The sequence below is a fragment of the Macaca mulatta genome, chromosome 6 (assembly GCF_049350105.2).
Source record: "Macaca mulatta isolate MMU2019108-1 chromosome 6, T2T-MMU8v2.0, whole genome shotgun sequence".
NCBI lineage: Eukaryota > Metazoa > Chordata > Mammalia > Primates > Cercopithecidae > Macaca > Macaca mulatta.
Genome location: NC_133411.1, coordinates 109,337,056 through 109,350,463, shown reverse-complemented (window position 1 = coordinate 109,350,463; position 13,408 = coordinate 109,337,056). Strand labels below are relative to the sequence as shown.

At 34.3% G+C, this 13,408-nt stretch overlaps 1 protein-coding gene across 1 annotated transcript in view; it reads right to left on the bottom strand.

Annotated features, from left to right (window-relative positions):
* The window catches only part of FAM174A (family with sequence similarity 174 member A), a 44,181-nt gene that overhangs the window by 17,494 nt on the left and 13,279 nt on the right, over window positions 1-13,408 (bottom strand). The window contains 1 exon segment of the mRNA NM_001194071.2: window positions 5,183-5,317. Within this exon segment, the coding sequence (NP_001181000.1) occupies window positions 5,183-5,317 (135 nt within the window).

Genomic DNA, 13,408 nt, shown 5'->3' with positions numbered 1-13,408 from the left:
GCTGCCAAATTTCACAAAGTCAGAATTTTTTTTGTTTGTTTTGTTCTGCTCTCTAATGTATCTCAAACACCTAGACCAGTGCTTGGCAAGTAAATAGCTGCTGCATCATTCATTTGTTGGATAAATTAATGAATAGGTAAATAGTAATGTGCTGTTCCTGTCACTTTATTTAGATATATATTAAAGTTTTGCCTTATTTATTGAGTAAATTGGGTCAAATTACTCAACAACTCAAGATGATTTCATTCTTATCCCTGAAACATGCTTTACCATTATTATAATCAATTCTCGCTCTTTCACTCTGAAAACAGGACCTACATCTTGGTTAAGATGTTTATTAGGGCAGGTAATTAATACTTTCCAAAGCTGCTTAAATAATTCACTCCTCTCTGCCTTTCCTGCTGTATCTGTAATGCAAGTCATCCCATGCCTTTGCACCATCTAATTACTTTTCTTCCTTGTCACTTTACTCTTTATCTTGGTCTCCTTCAACCCACGCAGTCAGGGTAACCTTCAAAATAGAACTTTGTAATCAAAGTTTCCCTTCTCTTAAAATTTTCAAAATGACTTTTTATGGCCTATAGAATTGATGATTAGCATAGATTACAACTGTTTCATGAACTTTTTATTTTTCCATTTTTACTGAGGTATAATTGGCAAATAAAAATTGGATATGCTTAAGGTGTTTACCTTGATGTTATGATGTGCACATACTATGTGAAACAATCACTGCAATCACACTAATCAACATATCCATCACCTTTCTCTTGTGATTACCATATTTTTGTGTGTATCAAGAACAATTAACATCTACCCTCCTATCAAACTTAAAAGTATACAATACTATATTGTATTGTTAACTATACTCACATTGTTGTACAAGTTATATCTTGCATAACTTACTCATCTTGCATAAATGAACTTACTCATTTTGCATAACTAAAATTTTGGATCCCTTGACTAACATCTTCCTATTTTCTCTTCTCTGCAACCCCTGGCAACCCCTATTCTATTCACTACTATAAGCTTGACTATTTAGATTCCATATATAAGCAAGATAATGCAATATCTGTCTATGTTTGGATTGTTTCAAATAACATAAATTCCTCCATGTTCATCCATGTTGTTGCAAATGTCCAGATTTTCTTCTTCTTTTTTTTTAAGGCTGAATAATCTTCAATAGTATATTATACACGTAATTATATATATATATATATATATATATATATATATATATATGTGTGTGTGTGTGTGTGTGTGTGTCATACTTTTCAAATTCATTTATCTGTTGATATGGTTTGGCTGTGTCCCCACCTAAATCTCATCTTGAATTGTAGCTCCCATAATCCTCATGTATCATGGGAGGAACCTGGTGGGAGGTAACTGACACATGGGGGCAAGTTTTTCCCATGCTGTTCTCATGATATAGAATAAGTCTCATGAGATCTGATGGTTTTATAAAGGGTAGTTCCCCAACACATGCTCTCTTGCCTGCCGTCATGTAAGATGTGCCTTTGCTTCTCTTTTGCCTACTGCCATGATTGTGAGGCCTCCCCAGCCTTGCAGAACTGTGAGTCCATTAAACCTCTTTTTCTTTATAAATTACCCAGTCTCAGATATTTCTTCCAAGCAGTATGAAAATGGACTAATACATCTGTCAATGCACATTTAGGTTATTTCCACAACTTGGTTAATGTGAATAATGCTGCAGTGAACATGGGAGTGGAGATCTCTCTATGCAATAATGATTTCCTTTGGATATATATCCAGCAGCAAAATTGCTAAATCATAAGGTAATTATATTTTTAATTTACTGAGGAATTTCTGTACTGTTTTCCATAACAGCTGTGCCAACTTACATTCCCACCAACAGAGTCATGTGCCCATTTTAAACTCAGATTATGTGAGATTTTTGGCTATTAAGTTATATGCATTCCTTATATATTTTGGATATTAACTCATATATATATATTTATATGGTTTATAAATATTTTGTCCCATTATTTAAGTTCCTTTTCACTCTGATGATTATCTCCTTGGCTGTGCAGAAGTATTTTAGTTTGATGCAACCCCATTTGTCTATGTGGATACCACTGTCAAATGCTTTTTCTGAGTCTACTGAAATGATCTTGTGGGTTTTTTTCTTTCAACCTAATAATGTGTTCTATTGCATTGATTTGCATGTGTTGAAAGATATTTGCACTCCAGGGACAAATCCCATTTAATCATGGTGTATCATCATTTTAATACGCTGCTGAATTTGGGTAACTAGCATTTTATTGAGGATTTTTGTATCTATGTTCATCAGGAATATTGGCCTGTAGTTTGCTTTCCTTCATCTGGCTTTGGTATCAGGGTAATACTAGCCTCATAAAATGAGTTTTAAAGTGCTTCTTCTTCTATTTTTCAGAATAATTTGAGAAGGACAAGTATTAATTCTTCTTTAAATGTCTAGTATAATTTACCCATGAAGCCATATGGTCCTGGACATTTCTTTGTTGGAAAGTTTTGGATACTGATTCAATCTCCTTATTTGTTACTTGTTTGTTTGGACTTTGAGTTTCTTCTTGACTCAAGTTTCATAGATAAAATGTTTCTAGGAATTTATCCATTTTTCTAGGTTATCAAATTTGTTGGCATATAATTGTTCATAATAGTCTCATGTCTTCTTTAATTTCTGAGGCACCCATTGTAATTTCTTCTCTTTTATTTCTGATTTTATTTATTTGAGCCTTTATATTTTTTGCTTAGTCTAGCTAACGGTGTATTGATTTTATCTTTTCTAAAAACAAAATCTTAATTTTATTAATTTTTCTCATTTTTTTCAACTCTAACATATTTCTACTATAATCTTAATTATTTCCCTCATTCTGCTAATTTTAGGCTTAAAGTGTTTTTATTTTGCCACTTTCTTAAAGGGTAAAGCAAGGCTGTTTATTTAAAGTCTTTTTTCTTTCATAACATCAGCATTTATTGCCATAAACTTCTCTCCTAGCAATGCTTTTGCTGCATCCCATAAGTTTTGTTATGCCATTTTTTTTTTTGGTCTTAAAATAGCTTTTAAAATTCCCTTTGATTTCCTATTTGACCCAGTGATTGCTCAAGAGTGTGTTGTTCAATATATTAATCTAGTCTTTCGTTGCTATAAAGACATACCTGAGACTGGGTAATTTATAAAGAAAAGAGGTTTAATTGGTTCATGGTTCTGAAGACTATACAAGCATGGTGCTGACATCTGCTTGGCTTCTGTGGAGGTATCAGGGAGCTTTTACTCATGGTGCACGGTGAAATGGGATCAGGTACTTCAAATGGCAAATACAGGAGCAAGGAGGAACAGGTGCTACACACTTAAAACAACCAGATTTCATGAGAACTCACTATCATAAAGACAGCACCAAGCCATGAGGGATCAGTTCTCATGATTCAAACATCTCTGACAAGACTTCAATTCCAGCATGGAGGGTAACAATTGACACGAGATTTGGCCTGGAGGTATATTCAAACTGTATCTTTTAGTTTCCACATATTTATATTTTTTTCCTGTTTTCCTGCTGTTATTGATTTCTATTTCTATTCCATGGAGGTTGGAAAAGATACTTGGAATAATTTCAATCTCCTTAAAGTTGTTAAGACTTGTTTTATGACCTAAAATGATTTATCCTAGAGTGCATCCCATGAGCACTTGAGAAGAATGTGAATTCTTCTGCTGTTGGGTGCAAAGTTCTGTATATGTCTGTCAGGTCCATTTGTTCTATAGTGTTGTTTAAGTCAGCGGTTTCTTTAGTGATTTTCTGTCTAGATATTCTATTCATTATTGTAAGTGGGATATTAAAGTACCATAAATTATTTCATGACTGTCAATTTCTTGCTCCAGATCTGTCAATATTTGCTTTATAATTTAAGTGCTCTGATAGAGTCACACTAATTGTCATATCTTCCTGGTGAATTGACTCTTTTACTATGTAATGATCTTTTTTTTCTGTCGCAAGAGATAGTTTTTGACTTAAAATCTAATTTGTCTGATAAAAATTTGGCAACCCCTGCTTTGTTTTGGTTACCATTTGCATGGAATATCCGTTTTGTCCCTTTTCTTTCATCTTGTGTGTGTCTTTAATTGAAAGTGAGTTCCTAATGGACAGATGTAATTGTTTTGTTCATGTTTGCCTACTCAGGCTGTAATACTATCAAAATGTATGCTTGATGAACATATTTTCATTAAATGAATAAATTATCAGCATTACTAAAACTTCCTTTAAGTGTGTGTGTGCGCATATATAAACAGCTTAGATAGATAGATGGATAGACAGATATATAGATACAGATATATAGGACTTAGTAGTCCAATTTTTGTTGAGTCATCTTCTTTTCTGTAATCCTAAGAGATCTGTTTTCTTTGCATTTGTACCTGACTCTGCACTCTAATTCTCCTTCACCCAGTAATCCTTCTGGATTCCAAGATGGCTTTCCTTATTAGGTTGAATCTTTGTTGCCTTTTTTCCCATTCTATTTACATTGGCATTTATTCTATACTCATGTCATTTTATTTATCTGAACCTCTTAGGAAAGGTCTTAACACTTAGTGAGAATAGATCTCAGTATAGATGTTACAGCTGTATGATCAGACCATAAACAATTAGTCCCCCAATTCTGCAAGGCAGCACTATTTGCAAACACTAGAACCCAACTAAAAACAAAATATCTTCAGAATACAAAAAGGAAACTAAGTTTACTAAGTATTTCTCTCACACACCACACACACACACACACACACACACACACACACACACACACACCCAAGTTAATACATATTGCAAGAATGAAGGAATTAATGGGTCCTAGGGAATAACTGGGTGATGAAATAATCTGTACAACAAAACCACATGACACAAGTTTACCTATGTAACGACCCGGCACTTGTATCCCTGAACTTAAAATAAAAGATTAAAAAAAAAAAGAAATTTTTAAAAATTATTTTGAGATGGTATTCTATTGTTTGTATCTATTTCAGCAAAACAATGTGAATATGAGCTATGGGGTAGATAGCAAAAAGAACTTCAGTAAACAGAATTGAAGAAACTGTGTTGGAATACAAGCTGTTAAATGAACGTCTATTTTACTTCTTCAGTTTACTTGTCAAGGACTTGCTTCCTGATTCATGGAATTAAACTATTGGAATACTTACCTTCGAGGATGATTGGCATCAAACAATGTGTTGTCATCATCCTCATCATCTTGTTCTAAAGGTGTCAATTCCATATTTTCTATGTTAGTGTCCAAAACTCCGTATCTCCTAGTCTTTCGGTTTCTTCTTCTCATCCTATCAAATAGAACAAATTAATGAATAAAAATTATTTAATATGGCATAGATGATCCTTAGTGTCTATTTATTTGTAAAATAAAATAAATTATTATTCTGTTTCTGACATAGAAAGCACTCAATATCAGAAGGGTTACATTTCAGATATGCAACAAATTTACCACCTAGGATTAAACGTTATGAGACAAAACCTACTCCTACATGTTTATGTGCCATCGCCTGTTTCTTCTGTCTGACATACTCTCTTCTCCTTGTCAACTGATGGTGCCGACAAATAACTTTTAAGCCTTAGTTAAGGTACTGTACTTTAAGTCTTAATTTTTAAAGGCTTAGGTCAGGTACTTCTTTAGCGAAACCTCCTGCTCCAGCCTTTTCCCCATGTTCTTCATGCTTTCTTACCACTGTTTAGATGTCCCTGTCAGAAACTGTATGTATATGCATGTTCACAGACTAAACTGATACCCCACAACTCTAGCTGCATACCAGAATTACCTAGGAGTATTTTTTAAAGTCCCATGTTTAGGCCCTAACTGAATCAAAATGTACAGCAAAAAGAACTAAATATCAATAGTTTGTTGAGGTTCTACATGTGATTCCAATGTGATATAAACCATTATCTGAGATCAGTGGTTCTTGCAGTGTGGTTCTCTGGATCAACAGAATCACAGTCACCTAGGAACTTACAAGAAATGCAGATCTTCACGGCTAGCCCAGACCTAGTGAATGACAAACTTTGAAGATGGGGCCCAGAAACCTGTGTTTTAACAAACATCTCTTAGGCTTTTGATGCATACTCAAGTTTGAGAACCACTGGCTTAGTGAAATTGAAGATTCAAGGGTGCTTAACATTCATTATTATTAGCTGTATGTATGAAAACTCAAGATTTAGAGTCCTACTTCCAGTTTGTGTCTCAAATAACTTGTTCTTTTCCTTCAAATCAGTTACCTTAATTTGCATTCCTATGTGCTGATGTATATGTTTATGTGGTGTTTATTCATCAGTCTCTCCCAGTAAGTTCTCTGAGGGCAGCAACCAAGTCTGTTTTATTCACCACTATATAACCACTTTCTAGCACAGTGATGTATCAATTAAGATGTTCCTCAGTTAGTTGCTGAGGCTCTGAGTGACTTCTACCTTGGCGACCAAAACTATGACCCTGCAAGGAATGCCTAAGTCATCTCCAAACCAACAACTTCAACTCCACACACAGCAAAATGTATTTCACAAGGGTGTCCACTGGAGTTTGAAAACAAAATAGAAAATATTTCAGTCAGTTATCACAAATAAAATCCGTTTGCATAAACTCTGATTTACTCTGTTCGACATAAGTGGGATAAGAAATACTTGGGCTATAACATTAACTGTAAAGAGCAACATGAGCCTCTTCAAACATGCCAGTGAAGCCCCTGGAAAACAAACTTACCTGCAACAAATACTTGAGTCTTACTAAGCAACAGGTATGATATTAGCTTCTGGGTGTAAAGTGCCTGGTCTCAGGGTTAAAATTTACAAAATGTTACTAAGTGTGAACACAAACCAAGAAAATTTCCACCAGTCATTACCTATAGAGCTGTCTATATACACGTCTAAAGTGACGGCACAGGAAACAGAGAGTTAAGCATAGTATTTAAAGTTACAAATGTAACTAATGAAAGGGTCAGTAAATATTAGTACTAGCAAAAATGAAGTAGTATGAAATACAAAGTACGCTTTCTTTCATAGTGAGAAATTAAGTATGTTTAGGTTGTCACATTAACAAGTATGTGTGTGTGTGTGTGTATGTGTGCCCACACACCCACACACATCATGTAGACCAGAGGTCTAAACTTTCTCTGTAAAAAATTAGATAGTATTTTATGCCCTGTAGGACACACTCTGCTACATATTCATTTAAATTTTTGTTTTGTTTACCACCCTTAAAAATATATAGATGGATGATTGATAGATAGACAGATAGACAAAACATTCTTGGCTCTTAGGCCTTACCAAAACATCAGCAGAAGGAATTTGGCCTGTGGGCCATACTTTGCTAACCTCTGATTTAGACTTACGGAAGTAATTGGCAAACAAACAAAGGAAAGAAATAATAAATGTATTGTCTTTAGAAAGTAGAAATAGAAAAACAGTCTGGGCATGGTGACTCAAATCTGTAATTCCAACACTTTGGGAAGCCAAGGAGGGCGGATTACCAGAGGTCAGGAGTTCATGACCAGCCTGGCCAGCATGGTGAAATCCTGTCTCTAGTAAAAATACAAAAATTAGCTGAGCATGGTGGGGTGCACCTGTAATCCCAGCCACTCGGGAAGCTAAAGTAGGAGAATGGCTTGAACCTGGGAGGCAGAGGCTGCAGTGAGCTGAGATGAAGCCACTACACTGCAGCCTGGCCGGCAGAGTGAAGACTCTGTCTAAAAAAAAAAAAAAAAAAAAAAAGAGAGAGAGAGAGAGAGACAGAAAACTAGAGGAAAGTTAGTTGACTATTCGTGCTTTTGAATCATATTATTTAATGATATCTGCATGCAATTGTTTCATTTTAAAAAGTGATTACATAAGAGTGAGTGAAACTAGTTGGAAATATAAGTTAAGGATATTGAGAGTTAAAATTTCTCTTTCCTTTTGTCAGTCTTTTGCTAGTTTTTGAAACCATATGGGTTCCAAACATTTTGACATTTTTAGTCAATAAAGTTAATGTCATGTGAAATTATTTTTGGAAATAAACTAGATTCTCCCAGGTCATATATATCAAACAGTTAATATGTTAACCTGTCATTGTTAGTCACAGGACAGGTTGGCTAGTCTTAAAACAAACAAACAAAAAATGATACGAATGTAGGGCTTAAAGACTTTAACATTCTGCTCATCTTATGTTCTTCTCTACATTTAAAGTCTTTAATGATTCCTAATCTTACAATAAGCAGTCAAACTAATTTGCCTAATAATACTATTTTCCCTATCTGTGTATAGCCTAAACATTTGGCTGCATTGGTTTGGACATTTTATTCTTTATTCTATCCTTTAATTTAAACGTGTATGTAAATACTATCTTCTAAAAATGAATCCAAATTCTTTAGAAACAAGAACCTATTTCATATATAAATACAGAATATTGTTAGGCATCAGAGAAATGGGTGATGTACTTATAATCTAAATGAATTTACTGTTTTAGTATATGTACTGACTCATCCAAGAATGAGTAAAAAATGCTGTATGTTATTAAATAAAATTTAAACCAGAAATGTAATTTCTCTAAAAATGTCTTTGCTCTGTTCAAAGATATAGGGAGTGATAATTATGTGGTCATACAGCTACATGGACACATAAAAACATCAACTATGATAAAACACATACACTCTATTACTATATGGGGTGATTCATCTCAACGAAGAAAAAGAAAAAAAATTATAAAGCTTTCAAATAACTTGGGTGATTCAACAAATACTACTGAAAATACTAACAAACATTAAGTATAAAATAAAATACACATTAAAACACACCAAAATTTTAAGTTAAAAGGCTACTGTGTCTTTTAATATGCATTGTGTATTATTAAAAAAAATAAAAACGAGAGCTTTAATATTTATGCAATTTTAATAGCCATGGTTCTTTTCTTATAAATGAATGTCTTCATTAGGCTCATGACACCCAAACTCATCTACATGTGTGTTGACAATTACATATATATTATACACACACATGTAGATATAGACAAATATATGTACACTTTTCTACTAGACATAGTAAATGCATTTGGAAATGCAGAAACAAATTTTGCCAGCTTCTAATAAAAATAAAAATAGAGACTTTACACATTTGCACAGAGGAAAGTATGGAAGCCTGAGCAGGCAAAAGAAAAAAGCTATATGATTACTCATATAGAATTATATTCACTCATCACCTGGTATGCACAGATAAATGATCCTGGTCAGATGCTTTCTAGGTATTCAAGTTAATATTCAAATAGCTGCCTTAATATAGATGCAGATTCCTTAATGTTCCAATACACTCAGGTTGGTAAGAACTATTTCTCTTCCAATAACATGTATATAAGTTAGAGTATCAAAATAAAACTAAATCACTAAAGTAAGTTTGATAAAATTTTATGTAAAAATATATGATGCCACATAAAATAAACACAACAGAATAAAATTCCATTTCATTTCATTGCTCTATGAAAGGGAGAACACTGATCAGTGTAACTTGCTGTGGCTTGATATATCCACCTGATTTAAGTTTGCTGTAATTTGTTGTATCTACCTGATTTGATATTTTCCCTTCTGTTTTTTTTTTTCAAAGCTAGCCTGAAGAATATATTATTTACTATTCACACACACATACACACTCCCTTATGTGGTTAGACATAATGATGAAACAGTAAATAATAATCTATCACTAAAACAAAATTTTTTTCTTGACTATTTTTAGAAAAAAGTAAACTAGTGACCAAGAATAAATGTGAAACTTTCTTTACCCCTGAAACATAAATGAATAAAAATTAGAGAACCACAATTGTAGTTGTCTATACTTTTCATCAGGAAGTCCAACCCAATTGAATATATGACACATAGTAAAAATTCTTTTGAAGAATTTGATATCATTCTCATCTTTATTCCCCATTTCCACAACCCAATCCATCAGTTGTTACTTCCACTTCTTCAAGAATCAGATACTAATAAGGGATGTGTCTGCATGTTACAGGTTGAACTGTATCCTCCAAAAATTCTTATGTTGAAGTCCTAATCCCCGGTACTGCAAAATGTGACCTTATTTAGAAACAGGGTCTTTATAGAGGTAATCAAGTTAAAATGAGATCATTAAGGTAGGCCCTCATCCAATGTGACTGATGTCCTTATAAACAGGGAAATTTTGGAGACAGACACGCACACAGGCAGAACGCCATGTGAACATGAAAATGTCATCAAAAAGATCAAGAGAGGCCTAGAACAGATCCTTCCCTCACAGATCTCAGAAAGAACCAGCCCTGTTAGTACCTTGATTTTGGATTTCTAGCCTCCAGAACTGTGAGACAATACATTTCTGTTAAGACAGCCCACTTGTACTTTTTTGCAATAGCTCTAACAAATTAATATAGAATACAAGAGAATTGTTAGGGAAGGGCCTATGAAGGATAGAGAGAGAGAGAAAAGCGAAAATAGAGATCTTACAATGGGTAATAGAGGTCTGACACCTGTGAAAGAGTAGAAAGGAAGGACGACCAGCTAGAAAGAGTTGTAGCTTGAAGTGCAGTTCTGGAAGAGTCTTCACCAGGCCAGTGGCATGTCTGTAAGCAAAGGTTGCCCATTAGTGGAGGTCCCTGTTAGTCAGGATGGCCAGGTTCTGCTCCACTCAGTCATTGGCTAGGGACAAGTTTAGGGGTTATTGTCCTGGCATGAATGCTGTGATGGACCCAAATCTGTGACAGCAGGAGGATGTCAACCAACTTTGCTTCCTGTAGCATGTTCTCTTGAATGGAAGTCTGATTAGTGTATCTCCACGGCTGCCACAATCACAAGGTATTATTGATTGTATTTCCTAAAAATAATTTAAATTCATTTATATTGCTTCACCATACCACTGCTGTCCTCTCATCTCTTCCTCTGCCGATTAAAATAGCTTCCTAATTCACTATCTCTACCTACTCTGGTCACCCATTAACCTTCCCTTCATTCTCTAAAACCTTCAATGGTTTCCTATTACTCAACATTAAGTAATGAGTCTATAATATATGGCCTACAAAGATGAGCACAAGATGGACCATGTTTTCATCTTTAGCCTCATCTTGTTCTTTGCTCCACATTCCACTCCAGGTTCTGAACTCCAGCCACATAGCCTTCTCTCAGTCCCTCATGATGGCCGTGCTTTCTCTGCTATTGGCCTCATACTCTTCTCCCACCCACCACAATACTGTTGTGTGAATGCCTGCTCATCTTTCAGCTTAAATATAACTTCCTCAGGAAACCCTTTTCTGCTCTACCTAACTAGGTCACAGATGTCTACTATTGGCTTCCACTGAAACTATATACATGTCCTTTAAAGTGCTTATGAACAGTTCACTTGTATACCTATTTAAGTAACTGTTCGTCATCCCTACCAGACATTTGATTTTGTGAGAACAGGAGCTGTATCTATTCTTATTCACCACAGTAGCCACAGCACACAACTTCTGTCATAAAGTTGATGCCTGATAAATATTGCTAAATAAATTAATTGACTAAAATATATAGATGCACAATATTTCTTCCATTTTCTCTGTATAAGAAAGATATCTAAAATTTTATATATAAATTATCACCCTTGGAATAAAACAAGCCTGAAAAAACATCATTTCCAGATACATACCACAACAAAATCTAAGGGAGCTAGCCAAATTTAAAATCATAATATGAACCTCTGGAGGTAACAGCTTCCTGACTCAGGACAAAAAAAAAAAAAAAAGTACTAGGATATTTAAAAACATTAAACATGTACTCACATCAGGAGCTCTAAGATTTCATTTAGGATGTTTTAGGTATGGTCCAGGCAACTGTCATACTCTAACCCAACTAGAATCCCTAATATTTAGCTTGTATCCTATGCTGAGGAGTTTTATTTTTGTCCTTTTGGTATGTAGATTTACCATATTCCAAAAACACAGTTTTCCTTCATATATACTACAAATAACTGAAGTTTATCCTTTCAAAAGCCAAACTGGCTTTTTGTACTACTTTTAATTTCTCAGCATTCTATATGGAACCATATTCAATGCTAAAGATATTCCTGCCATCCTATACAGAAGAAAATGAAATTTTTTTAAAGTCTTTTTTTAACCTCTCAGGATCATTATAATTAGTGACCTTGATATAAACTCTTAGGAGCTATTAAAATGCATGTGACTCCATGTTGAAGTTTGCAGATTGTACTTTTGAATTCCTTTAGCATTTTTTCATATTATTTAAAACCCCTCTCCATTAGCCTGATAGTTATCAAGCTCTGTCCCTACCACAATCTTGACCACGTGTATCATTAACTAGAAAGTTCCTCCAATGAGGTATCCTGCTACTGCTGAATTCTAATAAAGTGTTTACTGCTAACACCCAAAGGTCAACAACAACAAAAAAATCAAAAGCATGTTCATGAATGTTCAGGACACTGTAACCTTGTTTTCCTTGATAGATACCTTTTCTCTCCCAACTCCTTGCAATTCAGCACATACAATCAGTTCCTGTGCTTAGATTTGTCTCCTGTTGAAGGCATGTTGGCAGACACCCCCAGGTAAAGTAAATCCTAAATCAGTGTTATATAGTTTGGCTTTGAAGTATTCCATATGAAAGTATGTAACATATAGTTTCCTTGTCATATCTCCTCTTTGTCTTGACATGGATTACTTTGTCTTCCCTTTTAGGCCCTAAGGCTCAGGATGTGAGACTTGATAATTCTTCTGACCTCCATTTCTAAAAATTTAGCATGAATTTATTTCCCAATCAACCTTAAAGTCCTAGCTACAGTTCAGTACCCCCCAAGATTCATCTTTTGTAGCCCCTCACTGGCTCTATGACCAACCTTTCATTCCCCTTACACTGACTCTATCTACAGCCCTGTCAGTTCTACCATCTTGCTGATTATAGCTTTAGCAGTCAGGTACCACAGATATATATACATAGATACATACATATATATACATATATAAATACACAGAGATTTAAGTTATACATAATACAAATATACATATATTTATAATATATAACAATATTTGTATATCTATATATTTAAAGCTTCTATTTCATAAGTGATAAAGTTAAAGTATAAAAATGAAAATAGTGACAATATTAATAGTTTATGAGACAGAGGTATTAAAAACATTATAGTAAAACTCCCCAGATAAATTGTAATTGGAATTCCAGATGAAAAAACATGCAATTAAGAAGAGCTGATGTTCTCTGTGCATGCACATACACCAGGCATTAAGCTAAACGGCTCATAAATATTACCTGATCCTTATGACAGTCCTGTAGGTTAAGTGCTTTCATTTCATCCACAGAAAGGCAGAAATTAGAGAAAATTAAATGCGGGACAGTGAATAGTAGAGCTAAGATTCATACACAAGTAATTTGACTACT